This window comes from Panthera leo, chromosome D3 (assembly GCF_018350215.1).
Source record: "Panthera leo isolate Ple1 chromosome D3, P.leo_Ple1_pat1.1, whole genome shotgun sequence".
NCBI classification, from domain to species: Eukaryota; Metazoa; Chordata; class Mammalia; order Carnivora; family Felidae; genus Panthera; species Panthera leo.
In genome coordinates, this window is record NC_056690.1 from 21,830,283 (window position 1) to 21,849,427 (window position 19,145).

Here is a 19,145-nt window from a genome sequence, read left to right on the forward strand (position 1 = left end):
TTCACTGGCCAAATCCTTGCTTCTGAGAGGCAGGATGGAGTGGCCTCTTAGTGTGACTCCTGACCCTGCCACTTACTAGTTAGCTCATCTTGGGGAAGTTACTTCACTCCTCTGACCTCATCTGTCAAATGGACTACTGTGGAAAGGAAATAACATGTACCAAACTATATATAGTTTATATAAAAGGCTAAGTACAGTAGGAACTCATGAAGTGTTAAACTGCTATTAAAGATGATGATAATGGTAGCTGCTCACACTATTTGCCATTTTTCCTCCACTAGCTGGGTAGCTTTGGACTTCTCTCAGTTCTTCCTCCTTGACAAAATGTGACTAATAGCACAGTACTACAAAGAACACCGTGAAGACTAAATGAGCTAATGTATGAGGAAAGCCTTTTGCAAACTGTGAAGAGTGGAACTAGCTGTATTATTACAGCATCTTGCTAGGCACTGCAGATATAAGAGATAGATATACAAGGTTCCCTACTACAATTTCCAAGAGCTTATAATGAGCTGGGGAAGAGAAAGTCTAAACAAAACTTAATTAACAATGAAAGGTGAGAGGTCACAATGGGTGCTACTACTACTGGGCACTGCAGGAGGGAGGAGGGAGACCAGAATGAGTTGAAGCAGCTACGGAAAGCAACTGAGCCAGGAAGGTCTAGAGAAGCAGGACCCTGAGAATCGCTCTTTATGGAGTGTTCACGTCTCTCTGGATGTTTAACACTGATGGCTTCTGCCATCAGTCATCCCCATCCTGTAGCATCTCCTACTTGTTCTTTTTTTTTTTTTAATGTTTATTTTTGAGAGAGACAGAATGCATGCAGGGGACGGGCAGAGAGAGGGGGACAGATGATCCAAAGAAGCCTCTGCACCGACAGCAGCAAGCCCAACGTGGGGCTCAAACTCACAAACTGCGAGATCATGACCTGAGCCAAAGTTGGACGCCACCCAGGTGCCCCTCTCCTACTTGTTTTATGGACGCTGAACTTAAGGGACTTGAGAGCCAGACACAGCATGAAGAGTATGGATATGAAATACCTAGAATGGTACAGTGTGAACCATTAATTCTAGGAGGCAAAGGGGGAAGACCTGTTCTGGACATGCAGCTCAAATTCCTCTCAATGTAAAAGGCATGCTGGATGAGCTCTGAATTGGGAAGAGGCCTGGTTCAAGTTCTTGGGAGCTACAGGCTCTTGGACAAGGCCCTTTCTTTCTCCAGGTATAGTTTCTCCACCTATAAAATGAAGGAATTAGACTATACCCACATCCCCTTAATTCCATGCATATCTATGTCTTTCCCTAGATGATCTAAAGTTCCAATCTCTGAACTACCACTTACCACCTAAGTGATCTTGGGCTGGCTGCTTCATTTCTCATTTGTGAAATGAGACAAAGGGCAACATCACCACCTATATTCAGGGTAGCAGTGAGGACATTAAATCCAGTTCTGAAAGACTGTGAGGAGCCTAGCAAAGGGCCAGCACTAGGAGCAGGAACTTCATTCTTGCCTCCCAGCTTCTGACTTGAAGCTCCTAGGTACCTATCTTTCTCTTTCATTAGAGTGTGAGTTCCTGGAGGACAGGAACAGTGTCCCATTTACTGTTGGTAGACTAAGCACCTAACAAAGAGCCCAGCACAGTAAGCCCTAGCAGAGGTTTCCAAACCGAAAATGGTGGGAGTGGCAAGAACCAGCAATCCACAAACATCTGTGGCTCATGGTCAGCAGGTCCTGCCCTTCTGCTGTCTGCAATGGAGAAAAGCTGGTGCACACGTTATTTGCACCCAAATGCAGGCCTGGGCCCTGTTACACCCTCTCAATGGTATGTGTGCTGCAGGGCACAGGAGTACCAGAACACGTCCTCCTTTCCACTGCCAATATTCTGCTTTTGTTTGTTGCAGGTAGCCCTGGCCAGGCCCAGGAGAGTGGGGAGAGAAACGAGTGTAGACATGCAGGAGAGAGCCACGCCAGACTTCTGGGAAGAACACCTGCCTGGAGAGCGACATCACCAAGGCACACCATGTGTCAGGGAATGCCTTTGAAGGGCATGGCCAGCGAAACAGCCAAAGTTGGCTGACACAGGTATGTCTGAATAACAGGAAGGTGAACAGCTGGTAGGAAGTCTGGTTGTGGGTCCCTAAGCTGTTTTGTCACAGAACACAATTAGTTCTCAGGTCACCCGAGTGGTAGACTTAGAGTCCTAGCTTAGATATTAAGAACAATTACTGTCGACTGTTACTTAAATGCCAACCATATTCTGGGCACTCTATGAGGTGTCTTACTTATATCCTGGCCACATCCTGCAAGGTGATAGGATTATCCCTATCTTATAGAACACTGAAAAGCAGAGTCAAGTCACTTGTGCAAAGTTGCCTGACACACACACAGGATGGAGCTAGAGTCTTAACCTATGTGTACTTGGCTATGAAGCCATTTCCAGTAGACTACATCACCTGAGCACCTGAGTAATGCAGCACATCTACTAAGCTGGGCCTCAGGATTTGCATCTGTGAAAATGAGAGCTCAAGTCCCCTTGAGTGTTAAGCCTTGTGAGGCTTCCCCTTAAATCCAAGTACTGAATTTAAATGGCACAATGATTCTCCTTCTTCCTTTAGTCCACAGCATTGTTCTCCAGCAGTCTCTGCCTTTTTAAGAAAAGAATCTATGGGGCACCTGGGTGGCTCAGTCTGTTAAGTGTTGGACTTCAGCTCAGGTCATGATCTCCTGGTTGGTGGGTTTGAGCCCCACATTGGGCTCTGTGCTGACAGCAGAGAGCCAGCTTTGGATCCTCTTGTCTCCCTCTCTCTCTCTCTCTGCCCCTCCCCAACTTGCGCTCTCGAGTTCTATCTCTCAAAAAGTAAATAAACATTATGGGGTGCCTAGGTGGCTCAGTTAAGCGTCCGACTTCAGCTCAGGTCATGATCTCACGATGTGCAGGGCGTTTCCTGGTTCGAGCCCCGCATCGCGTGGGTTCGAGCCCTGCTGTCAGCAGAGTCCACTTCAGATCCTCTGACCCCCTCTCCCTGTCCCTCCCCTACTTGTTCTCTCTCTCTTTCAAAAATAAACATTAAAAAAAAGAAAGAAAGAAAAAAGTAAATAAACATAAAAATAAAAAGAATCCAAAACACACTCTGGAAATGTAAGGTGCTACCCCCAAAACGCCCCCCTCAGATTGTTAGAGGCCATGGCCACGATATGTTTCTCCCAAAGCCAAGCCCTTTTTTATTGCAGCTTTCAATTTTTGAAAGTTTCAAGTGAATGTCAAAATCTGCCCTAGCAGCAGGTTGCCCAAGGGCATTCAGCTTGGAGGTAGTGGAGCTGGTGGTGGAACCCTAAATAGAGGTCTGAGGTATCAGACCCTCTCCTGAGCAACCAGAGGGAACAGAGCTGAAACCCTCCAGTCAGGGGAGATCACAGACAGGCCCACATGTGTTGAGGATAGCCGACAACCTTGAAAATTCCTCTCCCAAAGCACTATGGTCAGTTCAGTGGGCAGCTCAGATCCAAACTAAGGGCCTAAAAAAAAAAAAAAAAAAAAAAAAGACTTTATTTTTAAGTAATTTCTACACTCAATGTAGGGTTCAAACTCACAACCTGATCGAGAGTCATATGTTCCACTGACTGAACCAGTTAGTGGCCCCAAACTAAGGACTTATGAGTCAGTAGGGAACACAGTTTAAAAAAAAAAAAGAAAAAAGAAAAAAAAAGATAATCAGGTTGAAATTCTCAACTCTTTCAAGATCTGGGTCCACATTCTTTCTTTGTCATTTACTATCTGTGTCACTTCAAGGGCCACTCTGGGCCATAGTTTCCTTATTTGTATACCAGTGATGATAAAACCTCACCAGTTTATGAAAATTATGTACAGATGCTCAAGCAGGTGCCCAGTAAATGTCCATTTCCCTCCCTCCCCTCTTTAACTTGAGAACAGCAAGGGCAAAATAGACAGACTCCTTTCCCTCCTGTGCCTAAGCAATATGGATCTGCATCTTGGCCTGGAACCAAACAGATTTCTGTGAGTAAAGAAGGTCCTAAAATGAATCATTTATCTAATAAATTAGAAAACATTTATTATTATCAATTACTATCAATTAGGAAATAGTTACTGTGAATCTAGGATGTGCAAGACCAAACAGGCAAGGTGCTGTGCAGGGAGAGGCCAAGTGAGATAAGACATAATAAGCCCAGCCCTCACGCACATGCAAATTTTTCAGACCAAATGTTTACAGGTAATATTTCAACCTTATGTGGTTGAAGTAGTCACTATTACAGTAGATTTACACAAGTTAAAGAAAAAGCCCACCAGGGGGTACCTGGGTGGCTCAGTCACTAAAGCATCTGACTCTTGATTTAGGCTCAGGTCATGAGCTCACAGTTTGTGACTTCAAGCCCCGCATTGGGCTATGCACACTAACAGCACCAAGCCTGCTTGGGATATTCTCTCCTTTCTCTCTGCCCCTCCCCCCTCAAAATAAATAAACAAACTTAAAAAAAAAAACACAAAAAAACAAGCCCTCCCATGTCCTAGTAAAGGCCTGTTGGATGCTCATCTTTAGCCTCCTGAATGAGCAGAGAGACTGTTGGGGAGAAGCTGTTTCTAGACCCTTGCCTCTGAGCTCTGACTGGGCTAAAAAGGGAAAATGGACAGGTCTCTGTGCCACAGCCTGAGGGTACTGTGACCAGGGATGCCAACTCTCCCCCAGGCACAGAAGGGTGGATGTAACAGGCACCTACAGATATTGGCCCATCAGAGCCCAGTCTCCTACCACTAAAGATCCTTTTATTACTCCTCCTTCCTGTAGACTCCGTAGACTGAAACAGGCTGTCAGTGAAGCTGTAATTATTATAGACTATGATGTTATCCTGCTTAAAAAAAATTAACCAAACACATAACAAGCCTCTGATCAGCAAGAAGTAAGTGTTACCAGAGTGCGTTGATTCAGTTCCAACCAAAAGCCAGGAAACCTGTAGATTCAAGTAATTTGTGCAGTCATACTGAAGTTAAGGGTAGAGCCTCCATGATTAGTAAAAAAATGGAAAAGAGCCTGTGTGTCTTTGAGGAGCCACATGACTTGTGGAGTTATAGGAATCATTCACCTGATCCAAGTCCTTCACTTTTTAGACGAGGAGTCAGGACCTAAGGCAGCTGCCAAAAAGTTACTGCTAAGCTGGGAAGAGTTAAGAATAATTTCTCCCTTTAAACACAGGTTGCTTTAGGATACAAAGATGCACCTGTTCTCTTTAAGAGACAATGTGTAAACCAAACCCATTAAATCAATGTTAGACATTAAGGGAAATTCTATAAAAAGAAAAATCCTTTAAAGATGTCAGACAAAAGCCACTACTTAATTTACCTCTTCTGTAAATTCCAATTTGAGACATTTTCTTACTTGGAAGCACACCAAAATTGTATCTCCCCCTTCACACTAGTGGCACTCTGCTGAGGGCAGTCTGTCAGGTAGGGATGTATAGGGTACAGAAATTACATTCTTCATTCCCTGCTCCCTCTTCCCTCCCTTGTGCACTGTCACGCCTGATCATGTCCCCATGGAATCTGGTTGCGTCACTTTCCTGCAACCACAGCCCTAGTCCAGTGGACTTTGTACTCCCCCAGAGACTTGAGGTCAAGGACTTAATTTGTTTCACAGAATCTGGCAAGGTTGTGTTCAGGGAGTCTAGAAAGCCCAATCCTATGCTCTGCAGAGGAGGAACTGAGGCCCAGGGAGGGGACTGGCACCAGGTCAGAGAGGAGCCCTTGAGAATGCCCTGTAATAAGGGAGGGGGCTGATGGTAGAAGCGATTTTCTGACCAGTGACAGTGGTGATCAATTAGACTGATACCTGGGAGAGCAGAAAGTCTGGGTGGTCCCTCCTGTGGGGCACAGAGCCCTGAGTGTTGGCTATCTCTTCAGAAGTGGCTCCAGAAATGTAGCCCCTCATCTGGGGGAGGTGGGAGGGTCTAAAGCGAGTCAGTAACCCCCTGACTCCAGCTGGACAAATAAGAACTGGGGCAGAGAGAGGGTAGTCAGATTCCCCAGAGGCATGGAGACAGAGCAAGACAAAGGACAGGTGGGACCTGGGTAGCATCAGTGTCATGACCCTCAAAGGTCTAGGTTGAGAGTTCATTATCTGCTTTAGCTCCTGAGTTGTGTCTTGTCCCGAGATTAAAAGGGGCACAGCATTCCTGGCTCCTAAGGGAACAACCCCTCCCCTAAACTGCCTTTCCAGGATTAAGAGTAAGAGGGATTAATGAGGCTCTGGCTGAAGTAGTGGCTATTTCAAACATTTGGCATCTTGATTCCACATGGTAAAACCTGCCTCCTAAACTCAAGATCAATTCCCATTGGCTCTTCAGAAAAGAATCTCTGCCATCCCTCCGATGTTCCAGGCAACCTATGGGGGCCCTTTCTGGATTCCCTCTGCTGGGAGAGAAAAGCAAATCTGAGACAGCCCTGGGGGGAGGTGCGAGCAGAGGAAGGTGCCTTTTGAAGGATGAAACAAACTCAGGAATACGACAAAGGCTGGCCAGAGAGACACCACATATTAACTCTGTTGAAAGTGGTTGCCTCTTCAGTAAAATGGGGATACTTAATGACATTAGGTTTTGAGAGAATCAAAGGATAAAGCGCCTAGGAGGGTGCCTGGAAGAGTCAGCCCTGAAGGCCAAGTTCTCTTCCCCCTCCCCCATATCCAAAGGCTTCCCATCACTCAACCAGGGTCCAGTAATTCCCTGAAACCACATGGTATTCTGCTTTTTTGCTCAGGGCATGGCCACCTGACTAGTATCCCAGCAGCAAGGTCTGGGCATGAAGCTGGGTTGGGGAAGCCAAAAGGGAGAAGTCGACCAGGACCACTGGTGAGGGGGAGGCAGCCCTTGGAACAGGCTGCTCCCAAAGAATGAAAACAAGCCCCACCCCAGCCAGGAATGGCTCCATTCAAGAAGGGACCCTGAGGGCCAGAAACCCCCTGGGGAGTTTCTGTTGGAGGTAGGGTGGGGCAGTGAGCAAAGAAAGGCAGGTCAGAAGTAGAAAGTTTCTACACCTCCCAGAAGCCCCATAGAAAAAGGCCCCCAGAAGTCTCAGGCCTGGGGACCTGACCTGCATAGGGCAGGGGTGGGGTGGGCTAGCCTGAAGCTCAGGAACACCCCAAAGCCAACTGCTCCAGTCTTGGAAGCACCTGCCCAGGCCTTTCCTTAGCAACTGTACTCACCTGAGAGCTCAGAAACCCTTAAAGCCAGAGGCAAATATGCCTGCCATTAATAGAAAAAGCGTTTATAGAGCGCCTACTGTGTACTAGGCTGCCCACACCCAGGTTTTGCCAGCTTCTTCCATGCCGTTTGGCAAAACCTGCCCATCCTGCTTGTTGAGGCAAATTCCTGGCAGACAGCAAGGCCTGCAGGTAAGACATGTGAGAGCTGGAAGAAAGCACCCCATTTGTGCTCTTCCCCCGGAAGCAGTAACACCAAGAACAGGCAGGGTCAGCGGCATCTTTTGGAGGCTCTTTCAGGTGTGCCTGGGAAGGAAGGAGAGCCGGAATTCCCCAAGAGCTTCCATCTGGGCATATCCCTCACCTCACCATTCCTAGACCATGGTGGGAGCCTTCAGCAGGCCTATTCTGCTTGGGAACAGCTTCTACTAGCTTCTGCCTGACAGAACCAATGGTCAAAGGATTAGTGAAATCTGAGGCCTCTGCCCTTCCCTCAGGACCAGGGGCCAGAAGAGGAGATGGAAAAGGGACTCTGAGCCCAACTCACCGAAAGGGGTCTCTGGAGGTGAAGTAAGCCGGGACGGACAAGTAACTCCCCATCTTCTTCCCACACCAGATAAACAAGCTCAGCTGCAAACCCGTCTGGGAGTGCCTCAGGCTGGCTGCAGACGGCCACCATGACAGGCCCAGGGCTCCCGGCACCTCTGGCTGCGGGCGGTCTGCCCAGCGCTCACCTCTCCCTCCGGAGCAGCCGAAGGGGCGTGAGGACTCCGGGCCACTTGCCCCCTGGCAGATTCCCGCAGGGGCTCATGGCTCCTCCCCAGTTCTCGGAAGCTCCAGCAGACGCTGGGGACTCCGGGAGAACCACCTCTCTGCAGAGGCTATACACACACACACACACACACACACACACACACACACACACACACACGGATTCTTGGGCAGGGGCTGGTGACTAGCTAAGAAAGAAGCGCTGCTGTCAAGTTAGCCTTCTTCTTCGGTCCCTCCCCTGATGAGGGAGGGAGGGAGGAAGAGGAGGGGCTCCTCGCGGAACCGAGGTGTGTGGTTGGAGCAGCTATTAGGAAATAGACCTTGCAGGCAAGGGGTGGAGCTGAGCTGGAGGGAGGCTGCAGGCTAGCACCATAGACAATAACCAGGACTGGCTGAGCGTCCATCCCTGAACTTGGGTAAGGGCAGGGCAAGAGAGAGAGAGCCCATCTGCCCCCAAGTGTCCCTAGCCTGAGGAGTTGCCCAAAGTATAGTAACTCTGCTCGGAGGTGAAGCAAAACAAACATACCAACTCCAGGCCAAGCCACGCCTCCCCTCAAAAGGGGTGGGTGGGGGATGGTCTCTCCGGGTTGGAGAGACAGATCTAGAGACCCAGGTCCAGAGAACTACCCTCTAGGTTTTGTGCTCTGGGCTGGCATCTACTGGGTCCTGGTGTTAGGGTCCCCATTCATCCCTTCCCTCTGTCTGGCCTGAGGACAGCCCCCAGGGCTAGCCAAAGGGGGCTGCCATTCCACTTCTGGGCAGAGCTGTGCTGGGAAAGAGGAAACAAGGCCTGCAGTGGTCACTGACACCTGACATTTCTCCATGTAGCAAGCACTGTGTAAGCACTCTCTTATTTCTCCGAGATGGGAATTACCTCTATAAACAAGGAGATAGAGGTTGAGAGATTAGCTAACTAACTCAGGCCAAAATACTAGTCAGTGGCAGGGCTGGGATTTAAATGTAGGCCCTTGTGAGAGCTCCAGAGCCAGAGCTCTGAGGCTGGAGCTTATTCTGACTCTTCAAGGGGAAATAGCTCCCTCAAAACCCTTCTGCAAGTAGGAGACAGCATAGGGACTAGAGCCCAGATCACCTGTCACCCCTTTTTCATTTATTCTTTCATTGCCAGAATGCCATCCATTGGCCTCGGTGGGCAGTGGCACTTTTTCCATTGTGTCCATGGTAACCAAGCTTCTCAAACAGAAAAATGAGGCATGATGGAGGACAAGACTGGGAGTGCCTGTGGGGATGATGGGCCTTAGTATCTGGAGTGGTGGCCTGGCTGAGGGGATGACCAAAACATAGCCCACCGTTGGGAAAGCCTCTTGTTCCCCTGAGTGCAGGACTGTGAGGGGAAAAGCAAGGTTGCTAGATTGGGACACATCCAGACCCCACTGCTGGACTTGAGGGAGTGACAGTAGCTCTCTCCCACCAGGCACACATTCCTCTCCACTGAAGTCACCCTATCACCGTGACAGGAAAGTCTGTGGCAAAGGTGGTGGCTGGATTACAAGGGAACCTTTTCCCATTCCTCTATTGATTGGATACACGGGTAACAATGAATGTGATAAAACAGATTGCGTTTGCACCCTGTAATAAGCTACCATTTATTAAACACTTAGTTCCTAGCTCTGTATTAAGAGCTCTGCATCTTTCATCTATCATACTTTAATTGCCAATATATGGGGGTAGATGTTACCCCCATTTACCAGATAAGGAAACTGAGGTTCTGAAGGGTTATATCACTAGTCTGAAGACAAACAGCTAGTAAGTGGTATAGCTGGGTTTCAAAACCAGTAAGTGTGACTTACTGGTCACTTACAGGGTCAGGACACCTTTTCTGTAAAGGGCCAGAGAATAAATATTTTAGGCTTTGCAGGTCTACACAATTATAGATTGTCACAGCTACTCAACTCTGTCACTGCAGTGTGAAAGTGCCTGTATATAAAATGTAAACAAATGGATGTGACTATTTTCCAATAAACCTCTATTTATGGACAATGAAATTTGAATTTCATGTAATTTTCATGTAACATGAAACACTCTTTTGCTTCTCAACCCTCATTAAAAAATGTAAAAATCAGAGGCCATAGTTTGCCAACCTATGCTCTGCAGTGAAGGCACTCAACCACTTGGTTTACTGCCTCTAATAGTGAAGACCAGCTTTTGACATATGTACAGAACTCAGCCACCTTTACCTACTGCCATACAGATACCACACTCCAGCCCCAGAAGCAGCCAGCAGGAACAAGCACTGGCCAGGCGCTCACCCTGCACCAAGAACTAACTGCCCACAGCACTCATACATATGAATGAATTTTAACCCACACTAGTCAGTAGTGCTAGGATTTCTCCCTTTTTACAGAGATAGGAACTGAAGCACAGTCTAAACTGCTTGTGTGAGGCTACCCAGCTGTACAAGTGTGAGGTGAAGCCAGGATTCGAACCCAGGCTTTTTATACTGAGCTCCGCCATTGCTATGCTGGAGCCCAGTCTGGGCCCAGAGCCAGACTGTCTGGATTTGAATGTGACAACGCACTGTGCGTAAGCCCTTGGCACAGGGTCTGGAACACATTAAGGGTTGATAAATGTGAGCTGCTAATATCATTAAGACTATTGTTACTACCACTATGGGCTAGCTATGTTGCCTTCAGTAAGTTGTTGCCTCTGTCTGGGCCTTGGTTAGGTCTCTAAATAGCTTCCAGCTTCAACATTTGTCAGCCCTATGAAGTTGCAGAGGGCTGCTTGTTTTCCTTTGGTCTCTAGTGGAGTTTAAACCTCTTGAGCAAGCCCGGAGGTGAACAGGATCCCAACGTGGGGGCCACACAGGAGCCACAGAGGAGGTGGAGCACAGTGGAAAGGGGAAACACACAGGATACCAAAAGCCCTGTCCAGCTGGAGAGCTAGGAGCTCTCTTTCTCCCAGTGACAGAGCCAACTATTTCTCACCATAATCTATTATGTTCCCTTGTAATTCGATCAAGCAAGAAGGGGGCCCCAAATTAAGTTTGGAACTAGCAAATTATCTTCTAATTGCACCCTCTGATTTCCATCTGATGAACAGAGTGCAGATGGAAGAAAATGCAAGCCACAAAGAGACTGGGGCCAGGGAGCCCATGAGCATAACTCCTCTTGACATTTCACACAGCTCTGCTGTTCCAGCGGCGGCAGGCGCAGTGAGTCGGTGTCTAGGAATGCGAGCAGGAGGCTGCAGGCGTTCTCTGTTCCCCCCACTCTGCTTACAAAGGATTCAGTGGGTGGGTGGGTGTGTGGGGAACTAGTGTGAGGGCTTCTCAATGCCATGAAAACTGCCTCCCCCTCAAAGAGGGGCAGCCATCTCCCCATGTCATGAGCTGAAGTGGAAGCCCCTCCTAGGTGGAATCCATGTGACCTCCATAAATCCAGACTTCAGGAGGAACCACTGAAGGACTGATCACCAGATGTGATAAGCTGCTGGCTGCTCAGACCAATGTGTGTGGTTCCTCAAGGCCAACTTCAAAGGGCCTAAACCACCCAGAACTGGGAGGTGAAAGGTTATACTGGAGACTATACTTCCCCCTCCTGCCCTTGGATACCGGCCCTGCGTGGAAAGCTGCTCTTCTAGGTCCCTAGAGCAGCTGGCAGAGGATTCAGCAGCTACAGCTGCCAGAGGCAACTGCAAGGATCCTTGTACTGGCAGTTATGGACAGGATAAGATGGCAGGAGAGGTACTAATCTCCTGCACATTTTAGAAGTTGCAAACCTGACCAGAAGCCAAGCAATCTGATTCTTCAGGACCAGCTGAGACACAAGGCTTCAAGGTGTTTGTGAGAGGCTGGAGGCGACAGCCTTCAAGGCTGGTCGCCCTAAGCAAGCACTCTAGTGAGGAGTGGTGAATCACCCCCGGCAGCTCTGGTCAGATAATCCGAAGCCCAAGGAACTGTGTTGTGTGGGGCCCTCTATTGGCCAGGAGGACTCCAACCAAAAAATGGAACTGCTGGGACTCTACCACTTCTGAACCTTGAAAGGTGAGCATTTCCACTCTCATCTACTGACCACTGTTCCAGCCTCTGCTTCTCTTCTCTGTAGTGCGGAAACACTACAGCAGCCATCATCCTTCTAAAACAGGAGTCCTAGAAATTCCACTGACAGAAATTTTGCCCAGAGAAATATTTGTACGAATGTGCCAGGACATGTGTCCGGCACGATTTAATACTAAAAGATTAGAAACAGTCACGTGTCCATTAATAGGGGCGGGCTAAATATAATTACACAGGCATACAATAAAATATTATGCAGCTATTAAAAATAATTAGGTAGGGGCGCCTGGGTGGCTCAGTCGGTTAAGTGTCTGACTTCGGCTCAGGTCATGATCTCACAGTTCGTGAGTTCGAGCCCCGATTCGGGCTCTGTGCTGACAGCTCAGAGCCTGGAGCCTGCTTCAGATTCTGTGTCTCCCTCTCTCTCTGCCCCTCCCCTGCTCATGCTCTGTCTCTGTCTCAAAAATAAATAAATATTAAAAAATTAAAAAAAAATAATAATAATTAGGTAGACCCTAGGTACTGAAACAGAAGTTGTCCCAGGTAAGGTGTTACGTTAAAAAATCCTATGGGAATGCAAGCTGGTGCAGCCACTCTGGAAAACAGTATGGAGGTTCCTCAAAAAACTAAAAATAGAACTACCCTACGAACCAGCAATTGCACTACTAGGCACTTATCCACGGGATACAGCTGTGCTGTTTCGAAGGGACACGTGCACCCCCATGTTTATAGCAGCACTAGCAACAATAGCCAACGTATGGAAAGAGCCCAAATGTCCATCGATGGATGAATGCATAAAGAAGATGTGGCATATATATACAATAGAGTATTAGTCGGCAATCAAAAAGAATGAAATCTTGCCATTTGCAACTACGTGGATGAAACTGGAGGGTATTATGCTAAGTGAAATTAGTCAGAGAAAGACAAAAATCGTATGACTTCACCATATGAGGACTTTAAGAGACAAAACAGATGAACATAAGAGAAGGGAAACAAAAATAATATAAAAACAGGGAGGGGGACAAAACAGAAGAGACTCATAAATATGGAGAACAAACTAAGGGTTACTGGAGGGGCTGTGGGAGGGGGGATGGGCTAAATGGGTAAGGGGCACTAAGGAATCTACTCCTGAAATCATTGGTGTACTACATGCTAATTTGGATGTAAATTTTAAAAAATAAAAAATAAAATAAAATAAATCCTACCATCAGAGAGTAAACATAATAATTCCATTGTTTAAAAATTCTATGTGCATAATCCTTAAAGACCATCTAGAAGATTGCACTACTTGATTATCAGTTTCTCCTTTCAAGTAGTGAGATCTCTCGAAGCAGGGATAAAAACAGTATTAATTTTCTACCCTTTTGATACTGTTTCCATTTTTTCTTATATACTTAATTGCTGCTTTTTAAGGCGATAAATGAATAACAACAAAAAAGAAGCCCCAAGATTTAGAGCAAATGTCTCTTCACACTTTTTTCCTAGTGCTCTTGTCCAAAAGCAAAGCCTGCCTGGGTACACTGCACACAGAACTCCTGGGGCTGTTTCTTCAGCTTCCCTACCAGAGTCATGGCTTTGGCCACCTCCTGCCCCACTCTACTTCCTGACCTGGCCACATAGGCTTTCCCAAACCTTTGCTCTCTTAGCTCTTTCTGTAGCTTCCTGTATCTTCAGGCTGGTGGTTGCCTCCTTTTTCTAGATCCAGCTCCAACAGAGCACTCAATCTCCTTTGGAAAGAGTTCCCTTGATGTGTCCCTAAGCACCACACGCAGGAAGGGCTCTGACCCCGTATCTGTCTAGTGCCAGATCCAACGACATGAGGCCCATACCAGGCTCACCCTTCATCCACAGATGCCCACTAAATAAACATGTAACTCAGGACCCCCCATTATGAGCAACCACAGTACTAGAATGGCGGTGGTAACTAATGTTTATAAAGCATTTTTAATTTACAGAGGGCTTTTATACTCATAATCCAGTTTAGTCCCTGTAACAACCTCATGAGGAATACCTATAGCACAGACCAGGTAAGGGCAGCCTAGAGGTATTAGGTGATTCATCCAAGGTTACTGCTGGGAAGTACAAGACTGAGATTAAAAGCTACCTTGCTGACCTCAAAACCCATACCTTTTCCTCAACATGAGCCCTAGCAAGGTGTTCAGGAATCCCACCTCTCCAATAGAGGGCCCCAAACTGCTGGGTGTGTTCAATTCCTGTATCTGATTTTTCTAGATTTCCTGCCCACATTCTTACTGTCAGGGTATCATGAAAGAGCTTATCAAATGTCTTAGGGAAATCAAGAGAGGGTCTCACAACTAGCAACCCAGTGAAAACATGAAGTCAAGTCTAATTAGTCATGGCTAATTCACTACTGCTGAATCCTAGTAATCGGCTCCTTTTCTAAGTGCTCACTGTCCACCTATTCCAATATCTGCAAATTTCCACAGAATTCCATCAGAATTTGGTGAAGAAGTCAAGTTAAAAGGATTATGAGCTCACGTTTTCCAGCATCTCTATTTCCTTCTTTTTGAAAACTGAGCCAGTTACCCATTTCCATCTTTATTTCACTGATAGGTCCTTGGTATATGGCAGGTATGGCTCAAATAACCATTATACTTGGGGTACTGCCCCCATTCGGTTTCTCCAAAGTTACTAATAGAGGTTCTGTTATTATGCCACAAAGATTTTTCATTTTTTTCTTTTTTCAGTATACTGGGAAAGAATTTTCCAGTCTAAAAACTAAACACATTTCATGTGATTGGGTACCCTCATGCATCTTGGGCTTCACATCCTCCCTCCCTAGTTTCAAGTTCATGAGCTGTAAATCAAAGGATTGGACTAAATCTCTAAGGTTCTTTCCAGATTGCCATGACACTTAAGATGAATGCCAAAGATTATCTTTTGTTAACATGACACCACATTCCAGAAGTTGTGGACACTTAGCTCCCACTCTGCAAAACACTGACTAAGTTCCAGGAGTTAGGCACTGAGGTGGGCTCGTTCACATATGCTTTCATTTAATTCTAAAAACTTTGTGAGGTTGAGGTTGCTATCTCCTTTTCACATATGAGGAGCTAAGGTTCACAATGAAAGCTATTATTCAAGGTCACACACAGGTCTAGCAATCGGCAGAGCTGGGATTTAACCCAAGTCTTTGGATTTCAGGTCTGAGACAGTAAAGTTGCCTCAAATAACTATTTTACACTTGCTATTTGATTTACAGTGGTATTTCTGAAAATGTGGTTGAAAATGTGGAATAGCAGCATCAGACTCCCGGGGGGAGCTTATTGAAAATGAAGACTCCTGGACCTTACCCCAAGCCTACATAATAGGAATGGCTGAGACCATGCACAAGAATCTGCATTTTAAACAAGCCCCAGTGTTTCTGATGCACATTGAAGATGGAATCCACTACTTTATTCTTTCCTATGGGCTCTTCCACTTGATTTCATTCTTTTCTCATACTAACCTTGAGAGGCAAGCAGAATAGGTCACTATTACCTCCTGGCTACTAATGAGGAAATGACTTGAAGATAGGCTGTTCACCTTCTTATTCTGGATTGAGAATAATTAAAAATAAATGTTTACAAAATGTCTACATTTTGTAAAGCCTTGGCTCACTGGGGACTTTCACCTTCCTAGTGTTGTTCTTACTCATTTGCAACCCCATAGTAGCTGCCTCTCTTTTTCCTTCAGTGATACTGTAGTGTTACTCAGGGTATGGTGGGAAAAGAGGACTCCAGAATACAGGTCATCACATGAAAAGGCCACCTTTGGAACTGAAACAAAACACAAGGGCTGACATTAGCCAATTTCAGAAACAGCTGATGCTGCTGTAAGAGTCGGGGCTATTGATGGGAGCCCAGTGGAGCATCCTTGGATCGAAGCAGGATCACTACAGAACAGCCTCAGGAAGGTATTGCCAGAAGATGACCAACAGAGAGAAAAAAATTACCCTCAAATCTGGCCTAAGGTACTTGGGAGGTTTTTCCTGGTAATGGTGACAAATGTGGAGAAAGAGAATTTGCTAGCACTCCTCCAAATACTGCCCAAGGGAAGGGGGGATTCCAGCCCTTGGAGGAAAAATACAAAGCAAATTAGCACAGTGGACTGCCACAGTGCAGAAGGCATGCCATACCTTGACTTTTGATAGATCTCAGCTTTGGAATGACACTTACAGACAGAGGTCTTACTCCATGCTCCCATTTCAGAAGAAAAGCTCTTGCCTGAAAGAATACTGTAGAGCAAAAAGATGGTGAAGATGCATATTGAAAGGGCTTATCCATGTGTCCAAAGAGAAAGGTGGTCATTTGACAAAAACATCATTCGCCTAACAAACACTGAGCACCCACTGCATTCTGGGCACTCTGCTAAGCTCTAGGATACCAAGATGAACTAGATATACCTTCAGACTTGAAGAATTTCATACTCTAAGAGTGTATGTGTAAACATACACTTAGATGTGTAAACTTAAGTGTGTAAACAAATATTGACAGGACTATAACTGAGGTATGAGAATAACAAAGAGGGAGAAAGTCTCCTATGTTTGGTGGGGAAGGTTCAGGGTGGATTTGGCTAGGCTCCTCCACAGAGGATGAGGTGTATCAGTTGAATCTGAAGGTTGATTACCAGGCAGACAAGAGGAATTCCAGCCTGAAGAAACAATACGTGCAAGTGCACTGAGGGAGAAGAGTATGGTCTGTAAGCTGCAGTACAGGGCACATGTCAAGGGTGATCAAGAGGAGGCTGGGATGGTGGGAGAGGGCAAGGGCAGATCACCAAGCGCCAGGTCTGCTAGGTGAAAGAGTCATCCACAGGCAGTGAAGAGTTATCAGAGGTATTTAAGTAAGCAGAGATTCTCAATTAATGGAACATAAAGCCTCAGACACCAAAGAGGGTGCTGGTTTTTAGTTGCCAATTAGTCTCCTTGAATGTGCATTTTTATCTCAAGTCTACAGCTGGCTGCACTTATGTCCATATGAAGTCTGCTGGCTAAGTGTTCGCTAATGGCAGACCATGGCTTCATTCTCAGGCAACATCTCTACTGAGCTGGTCATTTTAACAACTGAGATTTGCCTGTATGGGCTGTAAGCACATAAGAGTGAAGTTGTAACCTCTTGTAAATAATCATCTACTGTTGCTATGTGATACAACTGAATGTCCAACCTTCGGTGTCTAATGCTATGTTTACATATTCTTCTCCTGGCCGCAATGGGAAAAAAACACTTTGGATATCTTAACAAATCTGTAGGTAATGCCAGGAAAAGAGCCCTGGCCTGAAAAGAGAAAAACTGAAAATGTGACTTGGCTAAAAACAGACTTGCTCTGTGATCTGAGGCAAGCCATTAAACCTCTCTGGGCTTTAATTTCTTCCTCTGTAAAAGGAAGGAGTTAAGTAAGCAAAAAATTCCACACACAGGAGGTCAATACTGAAGAGAGACATGAGGAAGGGGTTGTAGTCAGAGAAAGGTTGACTGGTTCACCATCTAGAGACCTCTCCAAGGCTAGCATTTTCTGGCTGAATGATCCTACTTCAATGAAGCCTTGTTTTTTTGGCTTCTGAGGTCCGGAAACAGGGCTTCATAGCACCTGGAGAGGTACAGACATTCTAGGATGCCTCTAACCATTTATCAATCCCACGGTCCATTTACGAGTTGACACTTGAACTTAGAATACCCACATCCCCCATACAAGTACTACCTTTAGACCCTTCCTGTTATCAAGATGCCCAACAAGCTGAATTAGGCATCAGAAGGTTGTTTTGTGAGTATGGACTTAAAGGGAGATGAGCAGCCATGGAGAGAAATTTCATTCTGGTACTGGCAAGCCAGCCAAATCAGCCCTGTCCATAACAAAGAACTCCCTTCTGGTGACCAAATCCAAATTAAATATTTTTATCTGGACATACTACTAATTTTGCCTCACTGATTTTTCACTTTCTGTTTCACTGCTGGCCACTCATTATTCTTCTGGGCTTTAAACTATTTTTTTCAGGGGCGCCTGGGTGGCTCAGTCGGTTGGGCATCCGACTTCGGCTCAGGTCATGATCTTGCGGTCTGTGAGTTTGAGCCCCGCGTCGGGCTCTGTGCTGACAGCTCAGAGCCTGGAGCCTGTTTCAGATTCTGTGTCTCCCTCTCTCTCTGACCTTCCTCCGTTCATGTTCTGTCTCTCTCTGTCTCAAAAATGAATAAATGTTAAAAAAAAAAAAATTTAAAAAAAACCTTTTTTTCAAGTATTTATTAATGTTTCTTTATTTTTGACAGAGAAAGAAAGGGAGAGAGAGAACAAATGAGCGGGGAAGGGGCAGGGAGGGGGGTGGGGGGGGGGACAGAGGATCTGAAGCGGGTTCCACACCGTCAGCACAGAGCCAGATGTGGGGCTCAAACTCATGAACTGCGAGATCATGACTTGAGCCAAAGTTGGATGCTTAACCAACTGAGCCACCCAAGTGCCCCTCAAGTTTTAATTTAAATTCTAGTTAGCACATAGTGTAGTATTTGCTTCAGGAGTAGAATTTAGTGATTCATCACTTACATACAACACCCAATGCTCACAACAAATGCCTTCCTTAATGCCCATCACCCATTTAGCCCATCCCCCTACCCACCTCCCCTCCAGCAACCCTCAGTTTGTTCTCTATAGTTAAGAGTCTCATCATTTGCCTTCCTCTCTGTTATTTTCTTGCTTCCCCTATATTCGTTTCCTAAATTTCACGAGTGAAATCATAGTATTTGTTTTTCTCTGACCTACTTATTTCACTTAGCATAATATACTCTAGCTTTATCCACATGGTTGCAAATGGCAAGATTTCATTCTTTTGATAGCCGAGTAACATTCCATTGTGTATATACCACAACTTCTTTATCCATTCATCAGTCGACGACATTTGGGTTCTTTCCATAATTTGGCTACTATTGATACTGCTGCTGTAAACATCAGGGTGCATATGCTCCTCCAAATCAGTACTTTTGTATACTTGGGGTGAATACCTAGTAGTGTAATTGCTGGGTCATAGGGTAGTTCTATTTTTAACTTTTTGAGGAACCTCCATACTGTTTTCCAGAGTGGCTGCCCCAGTTTAGTACAATATTTTTTTTAAGTATTAATTTATTTATTTTTTTTTTTTTAATTTTTTTTTTTTTTTAATGTTTATT

The 19,145-nt window shown here is 45.9% G+C and overlaps 1 protein-coding gene across 4 annotated transcripts in view; it reads right to left on the reverse strand.

Annotated features, from left to right (window-relative positions):
• The window catches only part of LIMK2 (LIM domain kinase 2), a 59,531-nt gene that overhangs the window by 20,201 nt on the left and 20,185 nt on the right, over positions 1 to 19,145 (reverse strand). Inside the window, exon 1 of one of the 4 annotated variants that reach the window (XM_042910095.1) lies at positions 7,753 to 8,380. The exons of the other annotated variants lie outside the window; for them this stretch is intronic. Coding sequence (XP_042766029.1) covers positions 7,753 to 7,805 — 53 coding nt within the window. The 5' untranslated portion in view covers positions 7,806 to 8,380. Of the gene's footprint in view, positions 1 to 7,752; positions 8,381 to 19,145 lie in introns of those variants that run through there. 4 annotated transcript variants of the gene reach the window in all.